This window comes from Camponotus floridanus, unplaced genomic scaffold (genome assembly GCF_003227725.1).
Source record: "Camponotus floridanus strain SB8 unplaced genomic scaffold, Cflo_v7.5 scaffold62, whole genome shotgun sequence".
NCBI lineage: Eukaryota > Metazoa > Arthropoda > Insecta > Hymenoptera > Formicidae > Camponotus > Camponotus floridanus.
This window is the reverse complement of record NW_020229792.1, coordinates 295,853-315,680: the sequence shown is the minus strand read 5'-3', so window position 1 is coordinate 315,680 and position 19,828 is coordinate 295,853. Positions and strand designations below refer to the sequence as shown.

At 36.3% G+C, this 19,828-nt stretch overlaps 1 protein-coding gene across 2 annotated transcripts in view; it reads left to right on the top strand.

Moving 5' to 3' along the window:
• The window catches only part of LOC105258184 (neurogenic locus Notch protein), a 279,923-nt gene that overhangs the window by 105,578 nt on the left and 154,517 nt on the right, over positions 1–19,828 (top strand). The window contains exons 4-5 of one of the 2 annotated variants that reach the window (XM_025413181.1): positions 1,229–1,424; positions 17,612–17,745. In XM_025413181.1, coding sequence (XP_025268966.1) covers positions 1,229–1,424; positions 17,612–17,745 — 330 coding nt within the window. Of the gene's footprint in view, positions 1–1,228; positions 1,425–15,490; positions 16,679–17,611; positions 17,746–19,828 lie in introns of those variants that run through there. The other variant, XM_025413182.1, reaches the window with a different exon arrangement.

The window sequence follows — 19,828 nt, the reverse complement described above, 5'->3', positions numbered from 1 at the left end:
GTTGGTCCAAATGAAAAAAATTTTGTAAATTTTCTAGAGGTTCTATCTGCGAGGAAGACTTAAGATGTAAACTTATATTTTTTATAATATTTTTATATTTATATTTTTTATATTTTTATATTTATTTTTATATTTATTTTTTGTATTTATTTTTATATTTATTTTTTATATTTTTTTATATTTTTATATTTATATATTTTTTTATAAATATGCATAGGATTTTCTTCTTTAAGAGTTAATAGTTTTAGTATTTAAAATTTGATTTTTGTTCAACAAATGGATTAATGATTAAAATGATTGATCTCCTTAAAATATACTCGAAATGTATACGAGCAATGAGCACCGTTCGTAAGTTGTAGCGGTCAGATCGTAGAAGCAAAGACATCTCAACCACGAGGGAACAAGTAGCGACTCCGGTAATTAGTTCCGCTAATCATTAGCTCGCAAGAGCGAGGAGAAAGAGAGATGCACACTTCTTAGATACATGCGTCCGACATTATCGTCATTTTAAGGGATGTCTCTACTTGTTAGCCGGCAAGAAATTCCGAGCTAATTTATTCTTGTCTTCGCTGGAATCTTCATCTACAAATTTTTAACTTTTTGCGCTTGCGTTTTCTCAAATCTTGCATTTGATTATTAATCAATATGAGTACTTTAATAAAGAAAGAAAGCATAAATTATAATTGTTAAAAATTTGAGAAGATGTTTATTTTAATTTTATTATCCTTTATAAAGCATGGAATTTAATAAGATTATATCTTAAATCCATTAAAAATTTTTATTCAAATTGATGTTTATTATTATCTCATATAAATTCTCAATATAATAATAATAATTATTTTTCAAAATTTATTTATAATATAGCAATGTGAAAATTAATTATGTAAAAAATTAAAATAGAAAATAGAAAATCAAAAGCATTCGATATTTCAAAATATTTTAGACATTTTAATTATTATATTTTTTTATAACAAATTTTCTAAATTTTTTAGCTCCATTTATTCCTTAATTAATAATTTCTATACAAAATGTCGATTTTATACAAAATAAAATTTATTCAAAGCGAAGATTAAATCATAAAGAGAGGAGCACCGAAGTGTTTATATCTTCAAATTATATCGTGGTACAAGCGATATTAACCTGTCGGTGGGCAAGCGATTTTTCGATCACGCATAATAATGCGCGTCGGCACAAGATGTTGTTTCAACATTTCTCTTTTTTTTTTCAGGCGAGCACTGCGAACGACAGGATTACTGTGCCTCGTCGCCCTGTCGAAACGGGGCCGAGTGTCGCTCACTCGAGGGCAGTTACAAGTGCACGTGTGCACCTGGCTTCACGGGACCGAATTGCACGGACGACATCAACGAGTGTGACAGGAACCCGTGCAGACACGGTACCTGCAAGAATATTCACGGATCTTACAAGTAAGTTGAACGACACGCTTAAACACTCCGCCGCGCTTACATTGAGCGCGTATCTTTATCGCGCTTCAGAAACGATTACACGACCGTGGGCAGCCAAGTGAGCATTTCGATCGGAATTCGGGGGCATTTTTTTGTTGTTAATCGAGTGTCTTGAAGCGCGCATACTGAAGATACCACTACACGATTATCAATGGAATGCTGCCTTCAGAGATACTCATACTTCAGAGGAACCAGGCTTTCTAATTATCTCCGTACGTCAGTGTCTCCGAGAGGAGATTATTTCACTCGTAGATATTAACGCGACGAATAGAATATTTTTTTTTTAAATATGAAGTACCTCGATAAGTATATATGAAATTTAAATCAAGATTTCATTCTTAGAGCCTGAAATTTTGCTCAATAACGCAGGGTCTTATTAACCACTCGTTGAGAACAGAATAGTCAGCGTTGATGCATCTTAATGATAGGAACGTAAACACTTATCGAGAAATGCGGAAAGAAACGAGCAGTCTGAGATCTCCCATGTGACGTGTACCTCGCGGCTCGGCCGAGAATCTTATTTGTCCGGGTTGCAGCGTGCATCGCGTGAACGTGCACGGTCACGATTGAAGCCGCGGATAATCGATTCTACGAGCAATCGGGATCTGCATATGTAGAACGAGAGGAGGAAGGCTGGCTGCGGGTCCGCAACAAAGTCGTGGAGTAAGAAGGGAACGCCGCGGTCGTCTTCGCGAAAAATGTCGTTGCATTCGGAGAACGGGAGGGATCCTGACGTAGGAGGACGTGCCGGCGATCTCCTCCTCATCGCAATTACCAATTGAACACGGTCGCCGAGGCAACGAGGATCCATCGGCTCGATCCCACGGCCCATTATTGATTTGTCCCTAATTCGGCGTCTCGCCGCGTCAAAAATTGCCTCCGTTTTCGCTCGCAGGACTCCGACGTGTAATCGGAGGTAGGAGGAGAGATGCAGGGAGATCGAGGAAGTATATCGTATCGGAAAGAAAGTCGAGCGTTTCGTAGATAAGATCGTTTTCTCTCCGGAGCAGTTTTCGAGAAAGGAGAGACGCGGGAGGAGAGACGGCCAGCCTGCGTGTGTTCCGGGATAAGCTTTCGGGTAACACGAAAGATAATGATGCGACGTAATAATGAGATGGCTTCTCGGAAGCTACGAAAGGTGGAAATACGGGAATGAAAACGCGATGGGAGATCAAAAGGTCCAATCCGCCCGCGGTGGCACGAGTTCCGGTCTCCGGGGTCTGAGGATCGGTCAAAAAAGAAGTGGAACAGAGTCCAAAGAGGCGAGGAGGAGAAAAGGAAGAGGGGAGGAAAAAAGAGAGAAACCGCGGAAAAGAAACGAGCTCGCCAAAAAACAGGTTTTGCTCGAGGACTTAAGGCCCGGCCCTTCGGGAAGACCATAAATCCGCGCTTTGTTGAGATTGGGTCGAGATTAATCGGGGAGCTCGAGTCCGAGCTGACTGCACCGGACCAGATAATGTCGCTGGTCTCTACATTATATTGAATTATATCTCGGTTCTCGACAACGCCGGTGTTTACGTGTATAAAGACGCTCCGTGTACTTTTTAAATCGCTTCTTATCGTCAATGGCGAGAAGAGATTTTGTCGGCTCATCGTCATTTGTGTCTTTTCTTTTACATCGGTCGATATTAATTTTCGTTCTATCACAAAATTGCGCGAATAAAAGGTTGCCACAATAAATGACATGTGATAAATATGTATTAATTGATCATTTTTGTAGAATAAAAATACGTAACTGTATTAAATTTAGGAAAAGTTTTTAAATTTTAACAAGGAAGTAATTTTTTTATATTTATTCTTAATTAGATATTTTATATACATAGACTTTTTTTAATATATATAAAATATTTTTTATAATATCAGGGATATAAAAAAACTTTAATTAGCTAATAATAATAAAATATATAAAAATCGAAGGAAGAATCAGGTCAAAAAAAGATCTTCGCGTCGCTTTTGTTTACGAGATACCTGGTTATCCACTTAGATTGTGAAGTAAAGGAAAAATACAGCGTGAAAGATAGGATATATAATCAAAGTTTGATCGTCTAATAAATATCGTAGAAGGGTTAATCGCAGCGCTATCCGATAATATTCTTCGGGTTAATCCGCCTCTCCACATTTCACGTGCATGCTTTTCTCTTCCCTTTTACGAACGTATGTTTCGTTCGTTGTCGCTATTGCCATATTTATAAGAAGACAAGAGCGCAAATATATTTTAAAAAATTATTATTATTATTATTTTTTCTATATTTAAATTATTATTATTTTTTGTATATTTAAATTATTATTATTTCTATATTTAAATTATTATAATTTTTTCTATATTTAAAGCAAAATAAATCTCTGGGGTTCATGTGCGAAATTAAAAAATAATATATATATTTATTTTTTCTTTTTTATGCTAAAGTTCATCGGCTTCGTGTCGATAAGTATCGATTAAGTATCGAGGAATTTAGCGAATTTTCTCTGGAAATAAGTAGAGTAGCACAAATGCGCATGCGCGTACATACAGGAACATTGTATATCGGGCTGAATTAATCAAGATCGGTGCAATCAGAAGTTCGATGTATACGCGCTTAAAGACGGGGCGAGAAGCGAACACTCTGCCGCCGATTTCACGGCAGCGCACAAACGAGCGGGGCCGCGGTAACGTTCAATCGGGGCCTAATAAAGAGTTTGATGTGGCATACCTGACCGCCAGGTGGTGTCGGACGGGAGATACTGTGCTATTAAATTGTTACGTAGGATACCGTACCCGGATACCGTAATGCCGCTGCCGTGACGTGAGGGCGAAACGGGCATCGTGAAATTTCGACGCGCGGAATTTATTCTATAATTGAATAACGCGCTATCGCGTTATCGGGAACTCAACAAGAACAACTTTGCAAACGCCAGGACTTTTCCCTCGCACAGTCCGATTGATCCCTGGATACGCAGGAATGCGAACACGTTTCTTTTCCTTTTTTTTCTGCCTACGGATGACTAGCTTCTTTCGCGAGTTTGCGTTTCTTCGCTCGTTTCCTCTCAACCGTGACCAATCGAGCTCTTACACCTGAGGTTCTATGATGATGTGACGACATGAGCGAATAAAGATATTGCATATTTCGAGAGCTGTTTCTCTTTGTAATGCGTGTCCTTTCAGAATGTATTACTTTGTGCTACATTTGTTACTTGAAGGAAATTCTTTTTTTATGAAACAATAGTAGAAGAGAGAGTAAAAATGTAAGATCCTTTTTCCATCATAGGAAACCGAACTTCGTAGATATCTAAATTATATCGAGCGATGAGTATCCACACTGTTAAATTAACCTATAAAGAGTAAACGCATCTTAATGATCCTGCCTTTGCCTCGTCCTTCGAATAATAGTGGCAAATTGTTATGTGGCGAAGGAACAAGTGGGTGAGAAAGCTGGTAGGAGGACGTCTGCACGTGTGTTCTCTCGCGGGGCAGGATGTGATTTATGAAATAATCTCCTTGAAGTAGAATTTAATTGAGCGGAGGCGAGGCAAAACGAAGACCGGTGGTGTTCCTTAACCCCGGGATGAATTAACGGCGGATCTTGATCAAGCGCGGCCTCCGCAGCAATTTTGGGGCCTGCAACGGCTTACGTATCGACCCCGTGAGGTCAAATTCCTCGAAACTCCTAGCTAAAGTTCGCACCTGGCCTTTTCGCGAAATGTCAAGGGTATTTCGCGTCAGTATCGATGTTAGAAAGAAGTAGTTTTCTTGCTTTCCTATGCATTTCTTGCGTAATTTTTATTAAGAAAAATTCTTTATTGAATTCTTTATTTAAAAAAAATACATCATAAAAAATTAAGTCTGTACAGCTTCTCAGTTTTTTTTTTTTTTTTTTTTTTTTTTCGTTTTCTCGGTAATGAAATTATGTTTTAGCGTATCCAAGACATGTCGCTCGCTTTGTAGCGCTCGAGAGAAGTAACGAAGAAGAAGTGGAGGCTCGTTCTCACAACCTTGCTCACTTTGTTGTTGCGTCGCCGCAAGCACGTACGATCCTGAACGTCACCGCGTTTTATGTGTCGCATCCCATCCGTAGAGAAGCGAGCTATCCGAGGCCACTTTCCACGCGTTGAAGACCTAGACGAGGTCACGCCCGGGTCGTTGAGCGGTCGCGAAGCAGGAGTCGTTTCCTCGGAGAGCTCGGCGGCTCGCGGAGAGAGAAAAAAGAAATAAGAATCTTGAGCGATTCGAAGAACCCGTTTTTCTCTGATAGCGACCGATAACTACGTGACCGGCCTGGTTATGGCGGGCATTTTCGGATTTCGCCTCGCTCTCGGTCCGCTCGTTAGACCGCGCGATACCCTGAAGATTTGTCTACATCTGGCGATAGTGTACAAGCTGTCAGACCGATATCTGTCTCGTAGAATATTACTATTCCCATCCCGGAGACGGAGACTTCGTCTTGCATCGTAAACGATCCAAAATTTTACTATGATCCTCTCATGATATATTCTTAGGGGACTGGTTTAAATAATAAGCGGAAAAAACAATATTGTTGTGTTTAATTCAAATGATGTAAAAATAGATAATGCAAGGAACTATTATTAATCAATTCGAAATTTATAAAAGAGAAATTTCTCTTGTAAGGGAATTTTGTGGGGAAAGAAAAATAAGATGACTGTGATATCAGAGATGCATTATCGAATAAAAAATATAATCTTCCGTATTTAATTCAAGATTTGTCTACATCTCTCTGGCGATAGTGTACAAGCTGTCAGACCGATTTCTGTCTCGTAGAATATTACTATTCCCATCCCGGAGACGGAGATTTCGTCGTGCATCGTAAACGATCCAAAATTCTACTATGATCCTCTCATGACATATTCTTAGGGGACTGATTTAAATAATAAGCGGAAAAACAACATTGTTGTATTTCATTCAAATGATGTAAAAATAGATAATGCAAGGAACTCTCTATTATTAATCAATTCAAAATTTATAAAAGAGAAATTTCTCTTGTAAGGGAATTTTGTGGGGAAAGAAAAGTAAGATGACTGTGATATCAGAGATGCATTATCGAATAAAAAATATAATCTTCCGTATTTAATTCAAGATTTGTCTACATCTGGCGATAGTGTACAAGTTGTCAGACCGATATCTGTCTCGTAGAATATTACTATTCCCATCCCGGAGACGGAGATTTCGTCGTGCATCGTAAACGATCCAAAATTCTACTATGATCCTCTCATGACATATTCTTAGGGGACTGATTTAAATAATAAGCGGAAAAACAACATTGTTGTATTTCATTCAAATGATGTAAAAATAGATAATGCAAGGAACTCTCTATTATTAATCAATTCAAAATTTATAAAAGAGAAATTTCTCTTGTAAGGGAATTTTGTGGGGAAAGAAAAGTAAGATGACTGTGATATCAGAGATGCATTATCGAATAAAAAATATAATCTTCCGTATTTAATTCAAGATTTGTCTACATCTGGCGATAGTGTACAAGTTGTCAGACCGATATCTGTCTCGTAGAATATTACTATTCCCATCCCGGAGACGGAGATTTCGTCGTGCATCGTAAACGATCCAAAATTCTACTATGATCCTCTCATGACATATTCTTAGGGGACTGATTTAAATAATAAGCGGAAAAACAACATTGTTGTATTTCATTCAAATAATGTAAAAATAGATAATGCAAGGAACTATTATTAATCAATTAGAAATTTATAAAAGAGAAATTTTCCTTGTAAGGGAATTTTGTGGGGAAAGAAAAGAAAGATGACTGTGATATGAGAGATGCATTATCGAATAAAAAATATAATCTTCTGTACCGTTATTTAATTCAAGCTTTGCAAATCGTATGACAATTCGTGCAACGATTTCTCTGATAGCCATATAAAATCTTGTAGATGGAAAATGCAAGTCTCATTCTTAATAAGTAAATACTCACGTCACGAAGGCAAAGGAAATCCGGATTAGAGGAATTTATGTGAGAGGAACTTAACGGATGTGATTGCGCAAACGGGTGTTGAGAGAAATTTACAACGCCATCTCATGCATCTGGTGTGCGGCCTCGCGAAAAAAAATATGCGTATCTCGTATGAAGGGCATATCGCGAGAGATATGCTTTAGCGTGACGGCCGTCATTCTCGGCGCTCGTTTTAATCGGAACTCGGCGAGCGGACGTGTCGGATTAATTCGCGCGTATACGCGAGGCAAAGCATCTGCCTCGGCTTAGGACACACTATATGTATCCCGAGGCAAATTTTAAATTTATAACCTCACAATTTATATAAGTCTTATTTATATAAGTTTTCAAATATTAATAAAGAGACTCTATTTATAGATTTTTTAATTAGAATTATTACTTAGCATTAAAAGTAGCGTAAAATAAATTTAGATATAGAGTAAATTTAGAAGAAAGAGAATTGTCTTGCTCTATTAATACATTTTTTTTATAATATCTATTCTGATCCTTCGCGCAAAATCGAAATTGAAGTAGATTGCCGCGATTAAGTTTTGACGTTAAGATGGATTATAATCGATTTACACGCGATCCCGTCTACACATCTGATCCTCCTGTGCTCGCATATGTTGTAGACCGCGTGACAAGCCGAAGGAATCTCTAGATCTAGTCGATGACCCATTGAGATAACGTTTTCAACGATGCATCTTTTCAGCGGTTTCAGAAGGGAAAAAAGGACACGCTGAGCGTGACAAAAATGCGAGTCATTCGAGCGTCAGAAATAATTAAAGGAATTCTTGCCAAACCTTATTTATCACTCGCTTGCAGTATTTAATTGTCGACAAATATTTCCGCGAACATGAAAACCAGTTTTCAGGTTGATAATAATTTAATCCAATTGTTAATAAATTCATTTAATTAATTCATGAAAAGAATTGTATTTTATATGTATTCTATAAATTTATATTTTATGTATTTTCGCGAATAAGCGTAAAGGTAATTTGTTTATATATATCGATGGCTTCATCATAATTACGTTCGAGGAATCATTATTATAGTCGCGACCTCGCGAAGATTGCGTTTTACAAAAAATTGAAATCGATCGACATATGTAATTCTTCATTTACAACTTGTTATATACGTCAAAATAATCGAGGATAAGCTTCATTGTCGAGGAGCGAATCGAACGATTAACCGTAATAACCACGTTGTCAGTCGAGTGTATCCAGCAGGAGAAATCAGGCTCTCAAGGGCAAATTCTTTTGCCTTCCTTGAAATTCTAATGATAATACTCGCAGGTAATAATCATTTGTCCCATGTATATTCATACATGATGAGGAAATCGTCGTTATGTTTCCCAAACGCGAGTATTTTTTTTCAATTAAAAATTAGTCCTTCATATTAATTTTTAATAGCAATGTGTTCACTTGTAGAACACTTTTGGAAAGTTTCTACTTTTGAAAAGAATAAAAAAAATAATATCTTATATTAACATTTGAAACTGACGAATTCTTCAATTTTTAATACGTATATTTTTTCTAATAGAAAATGAAAAGTATAATAAATATGCTTTCATGCAGTTATAAGAATAATATATATATGTAGATTTTTTTTCTCTATCTGATTTCTAAAAAATAAAATTTATTTAAAATTGATAAAAAATTTATAAAATATATAACAATAAAAATCTGTGAAAAAATGATGTTTTTCTTGGCCGTTATGGTAAATGTATGCGCATATCAATCGGTAATTTGCGCGAATACGATAATAATTCTTGATTATACAGTGAGATTATTGCCGAGGCGATAATTGTTACGGCGAGCCATCTATTATGATTATGTTATGTCGATCGCGCGCGTTGGCTATTTATAATGCAAACTGAGTGTCTCGATGGGATAATCGTGGTCGATCGAGGTTTGAGAAATCCGCCGGACTGTTCCAATCAATGATTAACACGTCGAATGTATGAAAACGGAAGCGCGCGCGCGCGCGTTGCCTCGATGGAAAATGCAAATTGCATTTCGCGATATGGAATATAATAGTGGAACGCTTGCGTCAGAAGTAAAAGTATCTCGCGATATAGTACACACACTGTCTAAGGAACCGTCATGTGGCATCTTGTCGTACAGCGTGCTTCGTTGCTGATGCACGTTCATCAAGACGTGTGAATACGATTACGTGTGAATGAGATTGCTACGCGAAGATATCTCAATTCTCTTCGAGGAATAATTCTTGCACTATACTCTTTCTACAGCACGTAATTTATATATGCCAATTAATATATTTAGAATTATTATAATATATATTTTTTTAATTTTATATAATTTATTTAATATATAATTTAATAATTTTATTTATTTATTTAATTAATTTAATTTTTATTTATTTAATATATAATTTATATAATTTATTTGATATATTATAATAATTATATTTAATATTTATTTTTTAATATATATTTTTTTAACTTTATATATTTTTTTATTTAATATATTTAATATATTTTTTTTTTAATTTTTTGCACGTGCGCGCTTACGTTCATTGCGTCTGTTTACGTCACTTGACAACCGGACACATGATGCGGAATTAATTGTTGCTCAAGCGCGCGATTAATCGACGTAAATTGAGGATTCTCGTGGCAATGAGCCGAAAGACCGCGGATTCACCGATCCACGACAAGAACTCGAGAAGAAGGAAGGGGGGAGGAGTTGCTATTTTATGCATCAGTTCTTACGACAGCAATTTGTTCACGAAAGAATTTTATAAAACATGGTAATCACGTCAATCAGCAACAACGTGAAACAGTAATCGCAAAAATGCAAAAAAGCCGATACACTTGTTCATTATCGGAAAGATAAATAAAAAAAACTAATATGTTTTTATTTTGTAATTCAAAAATATTGCTAAAATAGAGAGAGAGAATTTTTTATTCGATTCTATAAAAATATACGATTTTATTTAATCTAATCAAAAAATAAATGCAAACTTTTGCATCTGTTTTTTTTATTCTAGATCGAAAATCTATATTTGGAATATAAAATATAATTCTTAATAGTACGATATACTTATTTATTTGTGATAAATTTAAGTTGCTCTTATCCAATAAATTCTAATCGAAATCTACGCTTTACTTGAAAAGATCTTGGGAAATTTCTACTCGTAGCTTTCAAACACAAAATATTTTCCCGTGATTCCCATCACACAACATTTATATAATGTCCATAAGCCGCACAATTCCCGTTATATTTCGCCGCGAATAACGCGTGATCCTCCAACCGGAACCAAACCGTCAGTCGGAGGATTTATCGTGGATCGCGATAACAGGTTTCGATCATTCATTCTAGAAACTGAAATACATCTATTAACGTGTTTACCCTGTCACAGCAGACATTGCCCGCTTATATTTTCAATGTACAATGGAGAAAGCGAAGGCTTAAATAATTACATAAATCACCGTGATATATCGCGTAGTTGTTGATTAAAACTCGATTTAAATAATCGCATCGATGTACAATGTTGAGTCGGAATAAATCGAGATGAAAAATGTCGCTTTATCAGTCTCTTAAATCGCTCGAAAAATATCACTGAAAGATCCGAGGTGGCAGGTGTCCGCGAAGTAATGATTTCGCGACACCGTAATTCTTCGCCAAGTTACACCCGGATAGCCATAATCAAACATCGCGTATCAACGCGACTATAGAAGGAGGAACGCTATTAAGCAGAGGATACTTAATATTCCGTCGGAGGATGCTTTCATCGTGAAATTTGATGGGCCTCGTAAAGACGAGAAGACCAGAATCGAGCCCTGGTACTCGGGGGTACTTCATTCTTCTCTCATTTCTCCCCCTCGTCATCAACAAGTGCAATCGCTCTCGCGAAAATCCAATCTTCCTTCCGTCCGCGCTCCAATTTGACGTCAATTAAATCGCCGGACCCGTATCAATTTTCGGGGCGGCTAATGACAAAACGTCGACGGCGACCACCGGCAGGTCTACCACTCGGATAGACTCGTGCAAGGTGATTTCCGCGCCGGCGAGACTTTCGATTAATCCCGGCCGCTACCCCTTTTTTCATCCTACCTGTCGGGAGAGAACGCGCATTAAGGGACCCCCACGAAATAGCGACTTTTTGTCGCGACGCGCGAGCCGCAAGTTTCTGGACCCTTGAGAAATGGCCATGGATCGGTCTTCCCTCCGCCCAATAACGTCACCTTCGTTCTTCCTTCGTGGAAGGCGATCTCATCGCTCCCTCTCTCATGACGCCCGCGACAAAATGAAATAACCGGCCGTCGAAGCCGATGGCGAAATTACGGTCGCTGGCAATCGTATCCACTCTGTATAAAAAGTGACTGCCGTCATCGCAGACACTAGGACTCGGAGAATACAAACTGTCCCGGAATATTGAATAAAGGAATGTGTCTCGAAGAAAGACAGAATGCAATTAGGCCCTTCGCGGTTTTAAAACACATATAACAATTGATTTGAGGCCGAAAGAAAGAGATAGAGAGACTATATTTGAGTGAAAAAATTGACTAATTATCAGATAATCGTGACGTAAATATATATTTACAATATTTTAATTAAAAGATAATAATTATATAATATTAATATTAGTTGTAAAATTAATATTAATATTAATTATATATAATGTTACATAATTAAAATATATAATACTGTCTCGAAAAATTATTATATAATATAATTATCAATATTGTTTTATATATATGTCATAATTACACACACTAGTGAATGTATCGGTTCACTTGTAGATAGATTTATTTAGTCACTTCGTGGTGTCAATTTTGGAATATTTATTTCGATCATGTAAGATATTTATACTTGTCGATTAAACTTTATTGAGAGAGATACGTTCGGCTTCTCCATCGATTACCCTTATTAAGCTTGCACGATCGTGAGCCAGGAAGCTTCTCGTGCCGACATAAACGCGCTGCGCGTCGCGGCTAGGTTCGATCCTGAACACTGAAGTCTTAATTGGCGCTAAGGGTTCAATGCTTATCGAATGACTAATTAATTAAGACGAGCGATCATTAATTAATTGCGGTAGAAAAATCCGGCTTGACTCGAAACGCGACGTGGCACTTCCTATCTCGTTTAACCCCCATGAAATTTTAAACATTCTTGGAACGAAAGTTTAGAATTTGCTAATATATTAAGCAATATTTTTTTAGGAATAACATGTTTGTATTATATACATAATTGAAAATTCTTGGCAGTTGCTTCTCTTTTTTTTGTAAAAAAGTGCACAAGTATTTTTAAAGATCTCCCATGATAGATAAAAATTAATTTAATAGCAATGTAATTTTATTATTTTATTGGTTATTTCGAATTCTTTATCTTATTAATATTATTTTCCCTAACATATATATAAAATGTAAATTATTCTTCTTTTTATTATTATTATTTTCTATTATTATTTATTTCTTTCTATTATTTCTATTATTATTTTATTATTATTCTTATTATTATTTTCCATAACATATATGTAAAAGTAGTAACAATTTCTGCAGCTCTGCTAATGCTAGCAAATTTTAAATTTTCTTTCAAGAAAATAATATTTTTAATTCAACGATAATTATGCAAAATTCTAGAGAAAATTTGTTGTTTTTTAAATAAAATAGTTAACTCGATACTTTTCATCACGCACAAGTCTCGTACATTTCGATCGCCGATCAAAATTAAGCACGGAGAAAAATTCAGATCCACTTTCCAATGTGGAGCATTATGTGGCGAAACAAGATGTATTCTCGAGTACACAACTCCTGTACCTGCATTGTCCGTTCTTGCAATCTTGTTTTCTTGAATGCAAGTGGAACGAATCTAACATTCTTGCCAATCTATTGAGAGTGCGCTATCATCAGCTCTGAAAGAGAAAGAGAAGGAGAATGAGAGGAAGATAATCTACGTGCGATCGAGCCTTTCGAAAATCGAATGTATCGGGAATCATTCGCGGTCAGTCACGCGGAATAATGGATTAGGCGAGGGAGACTCATTGGGTGCCTTAACGTGTAGGGTGGCTCCGAGCCCCAGGATATCAAGAAGAGATAGTAGACGACTGATCGGGGAAAATGCGGATCATCTCCCAGCACTTGGAAAACACGCCCCGTTGGGCATCGTTCTTCTTTTTGCCCGTAGACCATTATCCTCCGCATATAATGTGGGTAAACAAGTAAAAATTAAACTTTAAATTTCATCATCTTCGTCGACCGAGGGTTGCACCAATAGTATATCCTCGAAAAATATATCCTTCGCAAATAATCGATCGATAAGCATTGAATGTCGGATATTTAAAGGGAATATTAATTTTAAATATGAAAAAAATATTACGTTGTATTTTTTTTCAAATATTTTTTAATGGTTTTTTTGAGAAAGAGATATTAATATACAAGTATATTATTTATATTAATTATAATTATTATTATTGAATTTATTTAATTATTATTAATTATAATTATATAATTTAATTATTATTAATTATAATTATATATTAGTTATGTTAATACATAAAAAAGTTATATATTTAAAAATATATTGCTTGAGAATGATACGTTATATATGTCTAATAAAATGTGTCTTTATTTAAATAAATATATAATTGTTTTTATATTAATATAATTAATAATTATAAATTTATATACACACATATATGTTGTGCTTTTTTGCTACACTTGTTAGCAAAAATTAAAGGATCTTTCGTAATGAATCTGATTACTGAAAATGAGTTTTTATGTCGAGTTTTCAAATCGTATTGGCATCATTTGGAAAATTTCCAAGGTATACCATGCAAACAGTTTCGCGCAAACAATTGTTTTTATCTTCATCCTTTCCAAATTATTTTTACCTTCGTCCTTCCCAAATATACACTAAATCCCGAACACGTTCGTCATTTCGCGGTTTATACATATTTACCTTGCCGCCAAGCAAACGGAGCGTGTTTCGGACACGAAAATAGCGATTAAGGTATTGACTCGAGTACAATACATCCCCGATCAGGGATTAAGAATAGCATTCTTTCTCACAAAAAATAGTATATTTAAAGTATGCAAAGAATTTAATATTGCCAATGTTTATCCAACATTTTGCTCCGAAAAACATAGAGAATATTTCTCACAAGAATTCAATTTAATTTTTAATTTATAACCACAGATTTTTATTATTTTATATATTTTATATATTTATATAAATATTATAATATAATTATATATTTTATATATTTATATAAAATATATAAAATAATAAAAATCTGTGGCTATAAATTAAAAATTAAATTGAATTCTTGTGAGAAATATTTTATATATTTATAGCCTTTTATATATTTTTATATTTTATACTTCTTATATTTTTATATGCTATACTTCTCATCTCTGTCTAACATCGTTGTTAAAATATAATATATAGAAATCTATATTTACAATTCATAAACAAGCCTTTACATAAAGAAATATGTATTAAAAAAATATTCATATATAATACCATAAAAGCCGCGTGCTAAATAATTTGTACTTATTTAGAAAAAAATAATTTCTAATAATTTATAATATATTTATATTTCTAATATATTTTAATAATTTCTAATTTCACATTTATATTTAAAAATCAATTATTCAAAAAGACACATTTCACACCTTAATAATTTATACATTTAAAAAGCACTGCGTTAACATTTTCATAAATATTTAAAATCGCATTAAAGAAACCTAGCTTTGCCTTCATCTTACGCCGAATGGTGCAGTCGATCCTCAGGTGGCAGAATGCACGAGGGAGACGCTCTTGCGCAAAGATGCTGCCCCAGAGCAACGAGAGAGAGAGAGAGAGAGAAGGATAACGTCTCGATCGGAAGGGAACCTTTGAGTGCGAGCAGGCGCGAGCAGGAGAAAAAAGGGACGCGAAACTTGGCGGTGCGATGAGAAAGAGAAAGCGCTCGGCGTCGGCGGGGTAGGGTGCAGCAGAGCGGTGAGGGGGGAAGGGTCAGTTCGAACGCGTACCGTAGTGGGAGGTGGGAGGTCGATCGCGCGCGACGCTGGCGCCCCCTGAGGGGCCCGTGGCAGAAGGTAAGGTTAGTCAGTCGCCAGCCGCTCTAGACGACGCGCGTTTTATGCGCGCGTCCCCGCGTCCTGTCTCGCGTTTAGACCCCGATCATTTCTAAGAATCGCGATTAAAAAGGCGAACGAAGTGTGATTCGTGACACGTTGCAGTGAAGTGAAAAACGCGCGTCCTCTCGTCGGCCGTTATTAATTAAACCGGTAATTTACGCGAGTTCGAAAGCGACGTTTTTCTACCCCGCAGAAACTCGATCGTGACCGAAGGAGGCCGGAGACGCGTGGATACGCATTGCGTGCTGACAGGTGGTGCTTAGAACGGAAGCACGCTCGTAGGAAGTGCCGGATATTCTCACGGGGACGTGTAGAAAGCGTGTTTCGCGTCTCAAAATCGTCGGGTTTCCGCGGTTCGTGTTTCGCGGCCTTCGAAATGCGCAAACTTCAGATCGGCTGACCTCGCGCTAACTTTTCGACGGACAATTCCCGACGCTTTTAACCGCGTGTGTTTGGAGAGGAAAACTAGTAAAGACGTTTATATAAAATTAAAGAAAAATTACATAAAGGGACAGTGTGATTCAGAGATTCTGTGCGAGATAATTTCAAGTGATCGACATTCTTTAGTTGAGAAAAAACCGCGTGAAACGATGAAAATAATGACGGATGGTATTTCGACGTCGTGTCGCAAAAAAATGTCAGACAGTCGCGTCTCAAAATCACCGCGGTGATAACATCAACAAGGACATTATCGGGAAGGGCGTCGCAGTTGGATTATAGTGTAATTAGCGCAGTGTGATCGTCGATGCGTACATAAATCGTGTTTGTTAACTGATTGTATTTTATACGAATTTTTACTCCGGTTTTCTTCCCATCATTTTGGAGTTGGAGGTCTCGTGTGTTAGTCTTTCCCGAAGGCAGTGCGATAGTGAACCGTGTGCTTTAGGGAGTTAATATAAAAGTTCGTGTGAAAAAGAGAGGAGATATCGAGTGCGTTAAGTATTTGATCGATCGTTTCGTGGAACCGAGAGGAGGAGAGGCTGGGCCCGCGAACTCGGATCCCGCGCCTCCCGGTAATTTCTCGTTCTCGGAAAATGGAGTGAACATTCGCGCCTCTTCGTGGAAATATGAGGATTACGTTTCACTGCTGCGACCGTTCGTGGGCATCGATTACAAGCGAAAATGTATCTCACGCGCGTGCTTCTTCTACTACTGCTCGTTGCTGGCTCAAGGTGCGTTTGCTATTTTTTGCTAACAGATAGAAAAATTTGATGCATTTTTATTTCGCCATCCTCGCATAAAGCGAGGTAAAATGAAATAAAATAGTGCTTCGAATTTTTGCCCTCGATAAATATTCAGAGTTGAGCATAAAATAATATTTATCAGCATTTAAAAAAAAATGATTAGAAACGAAATATATAAATATATATGAACGAGAAATGTGGATATGATTATATGAAAGAGTTTATCGTGTGACATGTATAAATGTCATATTAGAATTAGACATTTATAAGTCGTAAAAAAATTTTCAAAAAAGAAAGAAATTTTTAAAATGAAATTATTAAATATATGAGAGATCTAACAATTATTATTATTATATATTTTTAGATAAAAGTTTCCCGAAAAAAAAAAAATGCCATTATATACACTTAAGAAAATAATCCACATAATTTTATTAATGTTTAAAATAATTATTGATTGAAACAGATGACATGATTACTGACGGTGTCATATTCTTTCGATTATTGTCATCGATATCGAAATCGATGGAATTGTTTTATGTTTTCGCAATTGGATCATCTTACAGATTTCTCGTGTCACATGGAAAATCGATACTGCTCACGTATCATTGATTTTCTTCACGCATTACGATTGATAAGGAAAATTATTATTATTTATTTATAAAAATTTCTAATTTAAATTATATAGTATCTAAAAAAATTACGATTTTCTTAATTATCATATTAAAGTCTTATTTAAATTTATTTATATATGCTTTATTTATTTTTTTTAAATTATAATATATTTATTTATATCTTAATTTTTTCTAATTATAATATATTTATTTATTTTTTTAAATTATAATATATTAAAGTCTCTTTTATATTTTTTATATTTTTCTACATTTTCTTTACTTCTTTAACATGTGCTCTCTTATCTTGCAGATGCATGTGCTCGAGCGGGTACACCGGACAAAATTGCGAGAGCGACTACATCCCCTGCGATCCTTCGCCATGTGAAAACGGGGGCTCGTGTCAACAGGTCAGCGAACTCGGCTACGCGTGCCACTGTCCCGAAGGTGAGTAGATTTTTTTCCACTTCCTATCACGCCGTAAAATCTCGCTCGTACTCTTCCAAAGCTAGCGAAAGATGAAACTTTTTCGTATCAACACGTACGATCTCCTCGCGTATATTTCGCTCCCCTTTTTTTCCCTCCGATCTTTCTCTCTCCCCAGCGTCACACGATTGCCGCCTCGGCCAAGGTCGACGAAAATTAATGAATGGCGGAATCTACGCGTGCGTCTCGGAGATTTTCAGAATCGCGATTCTGTGGGATCAGTTACACGTTATGGAGAAATGTAATTTGACGTTTGACCATCTGTCCTTTGTCTCCTGTTTCCGTAGCGCGGGATAAATAACAACTTTCGTCCTCCGTCATCTCGAAATTGTGCGATTTCCGTGAAAACCGTTTCGAAAACTCTTCTCACGAAGCGACGAAGTTCACACAAGCGTCTTGCGACATTTCGGGGGAACAAGAGTCTTTTCACCGACCGGTTAATTACGGATGTGTCCGGATAATTCACTGCGGGATTTTGGAAGCTTTTCGGAGATTGTCGCGCGTTCCACTCTGTTTGCTCCAAAAATGTGAGAGAAAAACCGCGGGCGCGAAAGAGAGAGAGAGAGAGAAAAGAAGGGAAAAAGAGAGAAAAGAGGAGGCTCTCGCGCAGCAGGGCAGTGATTACTCGGTGCAACAGGTACAATCTCGGCCAGGGGTGTCCGGCACGGTCATTTACGTACGTGTGTATACGGTAGACGGTTAATGCGAAGCCTAGGGTCAGCCTAGCGTGGCCTCCTCGCTCCCCGGATCACAATGCGTGGTCCTCTTTTTCCCAGGCGGACCACGACCATGGCGACCCCACCTTCCACTCGGCCCGCTCCTTTACTTCCCCTGTGTCTTCTCCCCCTCCTCCTCTTTCGTCCACCTCGCCGGCGCACCTTCTCCCGTTAAAGAAACGCGAGCGAGTCCTGCCTTTCCGCAGGTTCCTCGCTACTGATCGTTACACGCTTCCTGGTATTATTTTATGTACGCGATTATAAGGCTATTACAAGAGGGTACATGTGCGATATTACAACGTGTAATTTTTTTTTAAATGCGTGCATTGTTGATTTTATTTTTTACAATCATGGATATAAGTAGGTTGAATTTTTCATTCACTTAGATGTAGGAATATTTTAAGTGTCTTAGGCACCGGTTGCACCAACGTTATTCTACACAGAAAAAAAGGACATTCTTGTTTTGAAAATATATTTAGTTTTAACGTGGAAATCTTGAAATGAGATTATATCGCGTTAATTAAAGAAAAATATAATTGCTTGAATAATTGCTTACTTGAATGAAGCCATTTTATACAGTTTAATCGAGAAAAATATATTCTTATGATTTAAGATTTAATTGTCTTGAATGGAAAAGAAACAATGTTGGATAGAAAATAACATTTTTGAATCAAAGATTATAATTTTCTTAAAGTAGAATTAAATAATTATATATTCTTAAGGTGACAATTACAATATTAAAGTAAAACTATAATATTATTGAAATTTAAAATTATTAAATTCTTCTAAGAAGACTATAAATTGTTGCGTATGTACGAAACAATGAACGCGTTAGTTTAAATATATAAGTTTTGATTTGACACTTCTTTTTTTTCTGTGTAGCTTTAAACGAGACTTAAATATATGTCTATCTTTATCTTTCTTTTTAAATAAATAAAGACGGACATATATAAGTTTCGCTCAAAGCTAAAATAATGTTGGTGCCTTAATCACATTCTCGTAAATTGCTTTCTCTATTGTATACGCATTTTGAATTTGCATATACGATTGGATACTTTTAAAAGTCCACATAAATATGAAGCATAATTCACCATCTTTTTAACGAGAAAGTCACTATAAAATTCCTAAAACGATAAAATCATTTCGTTTAATCGAATCTATAAATCCGCAGGCGGGTAAGATATTGGTGGAGAAAAGAGGGGCAAGAAATTGAACGTATGCGGGATGCATTTTGCGTAACTTTGCTCGCGCGTGTCGCCGATGTACTCCATTACATTAAATACCAAGTGCCTTCCATTTGTCTCGGCAGGCATCGCGTTTAAGAAGCC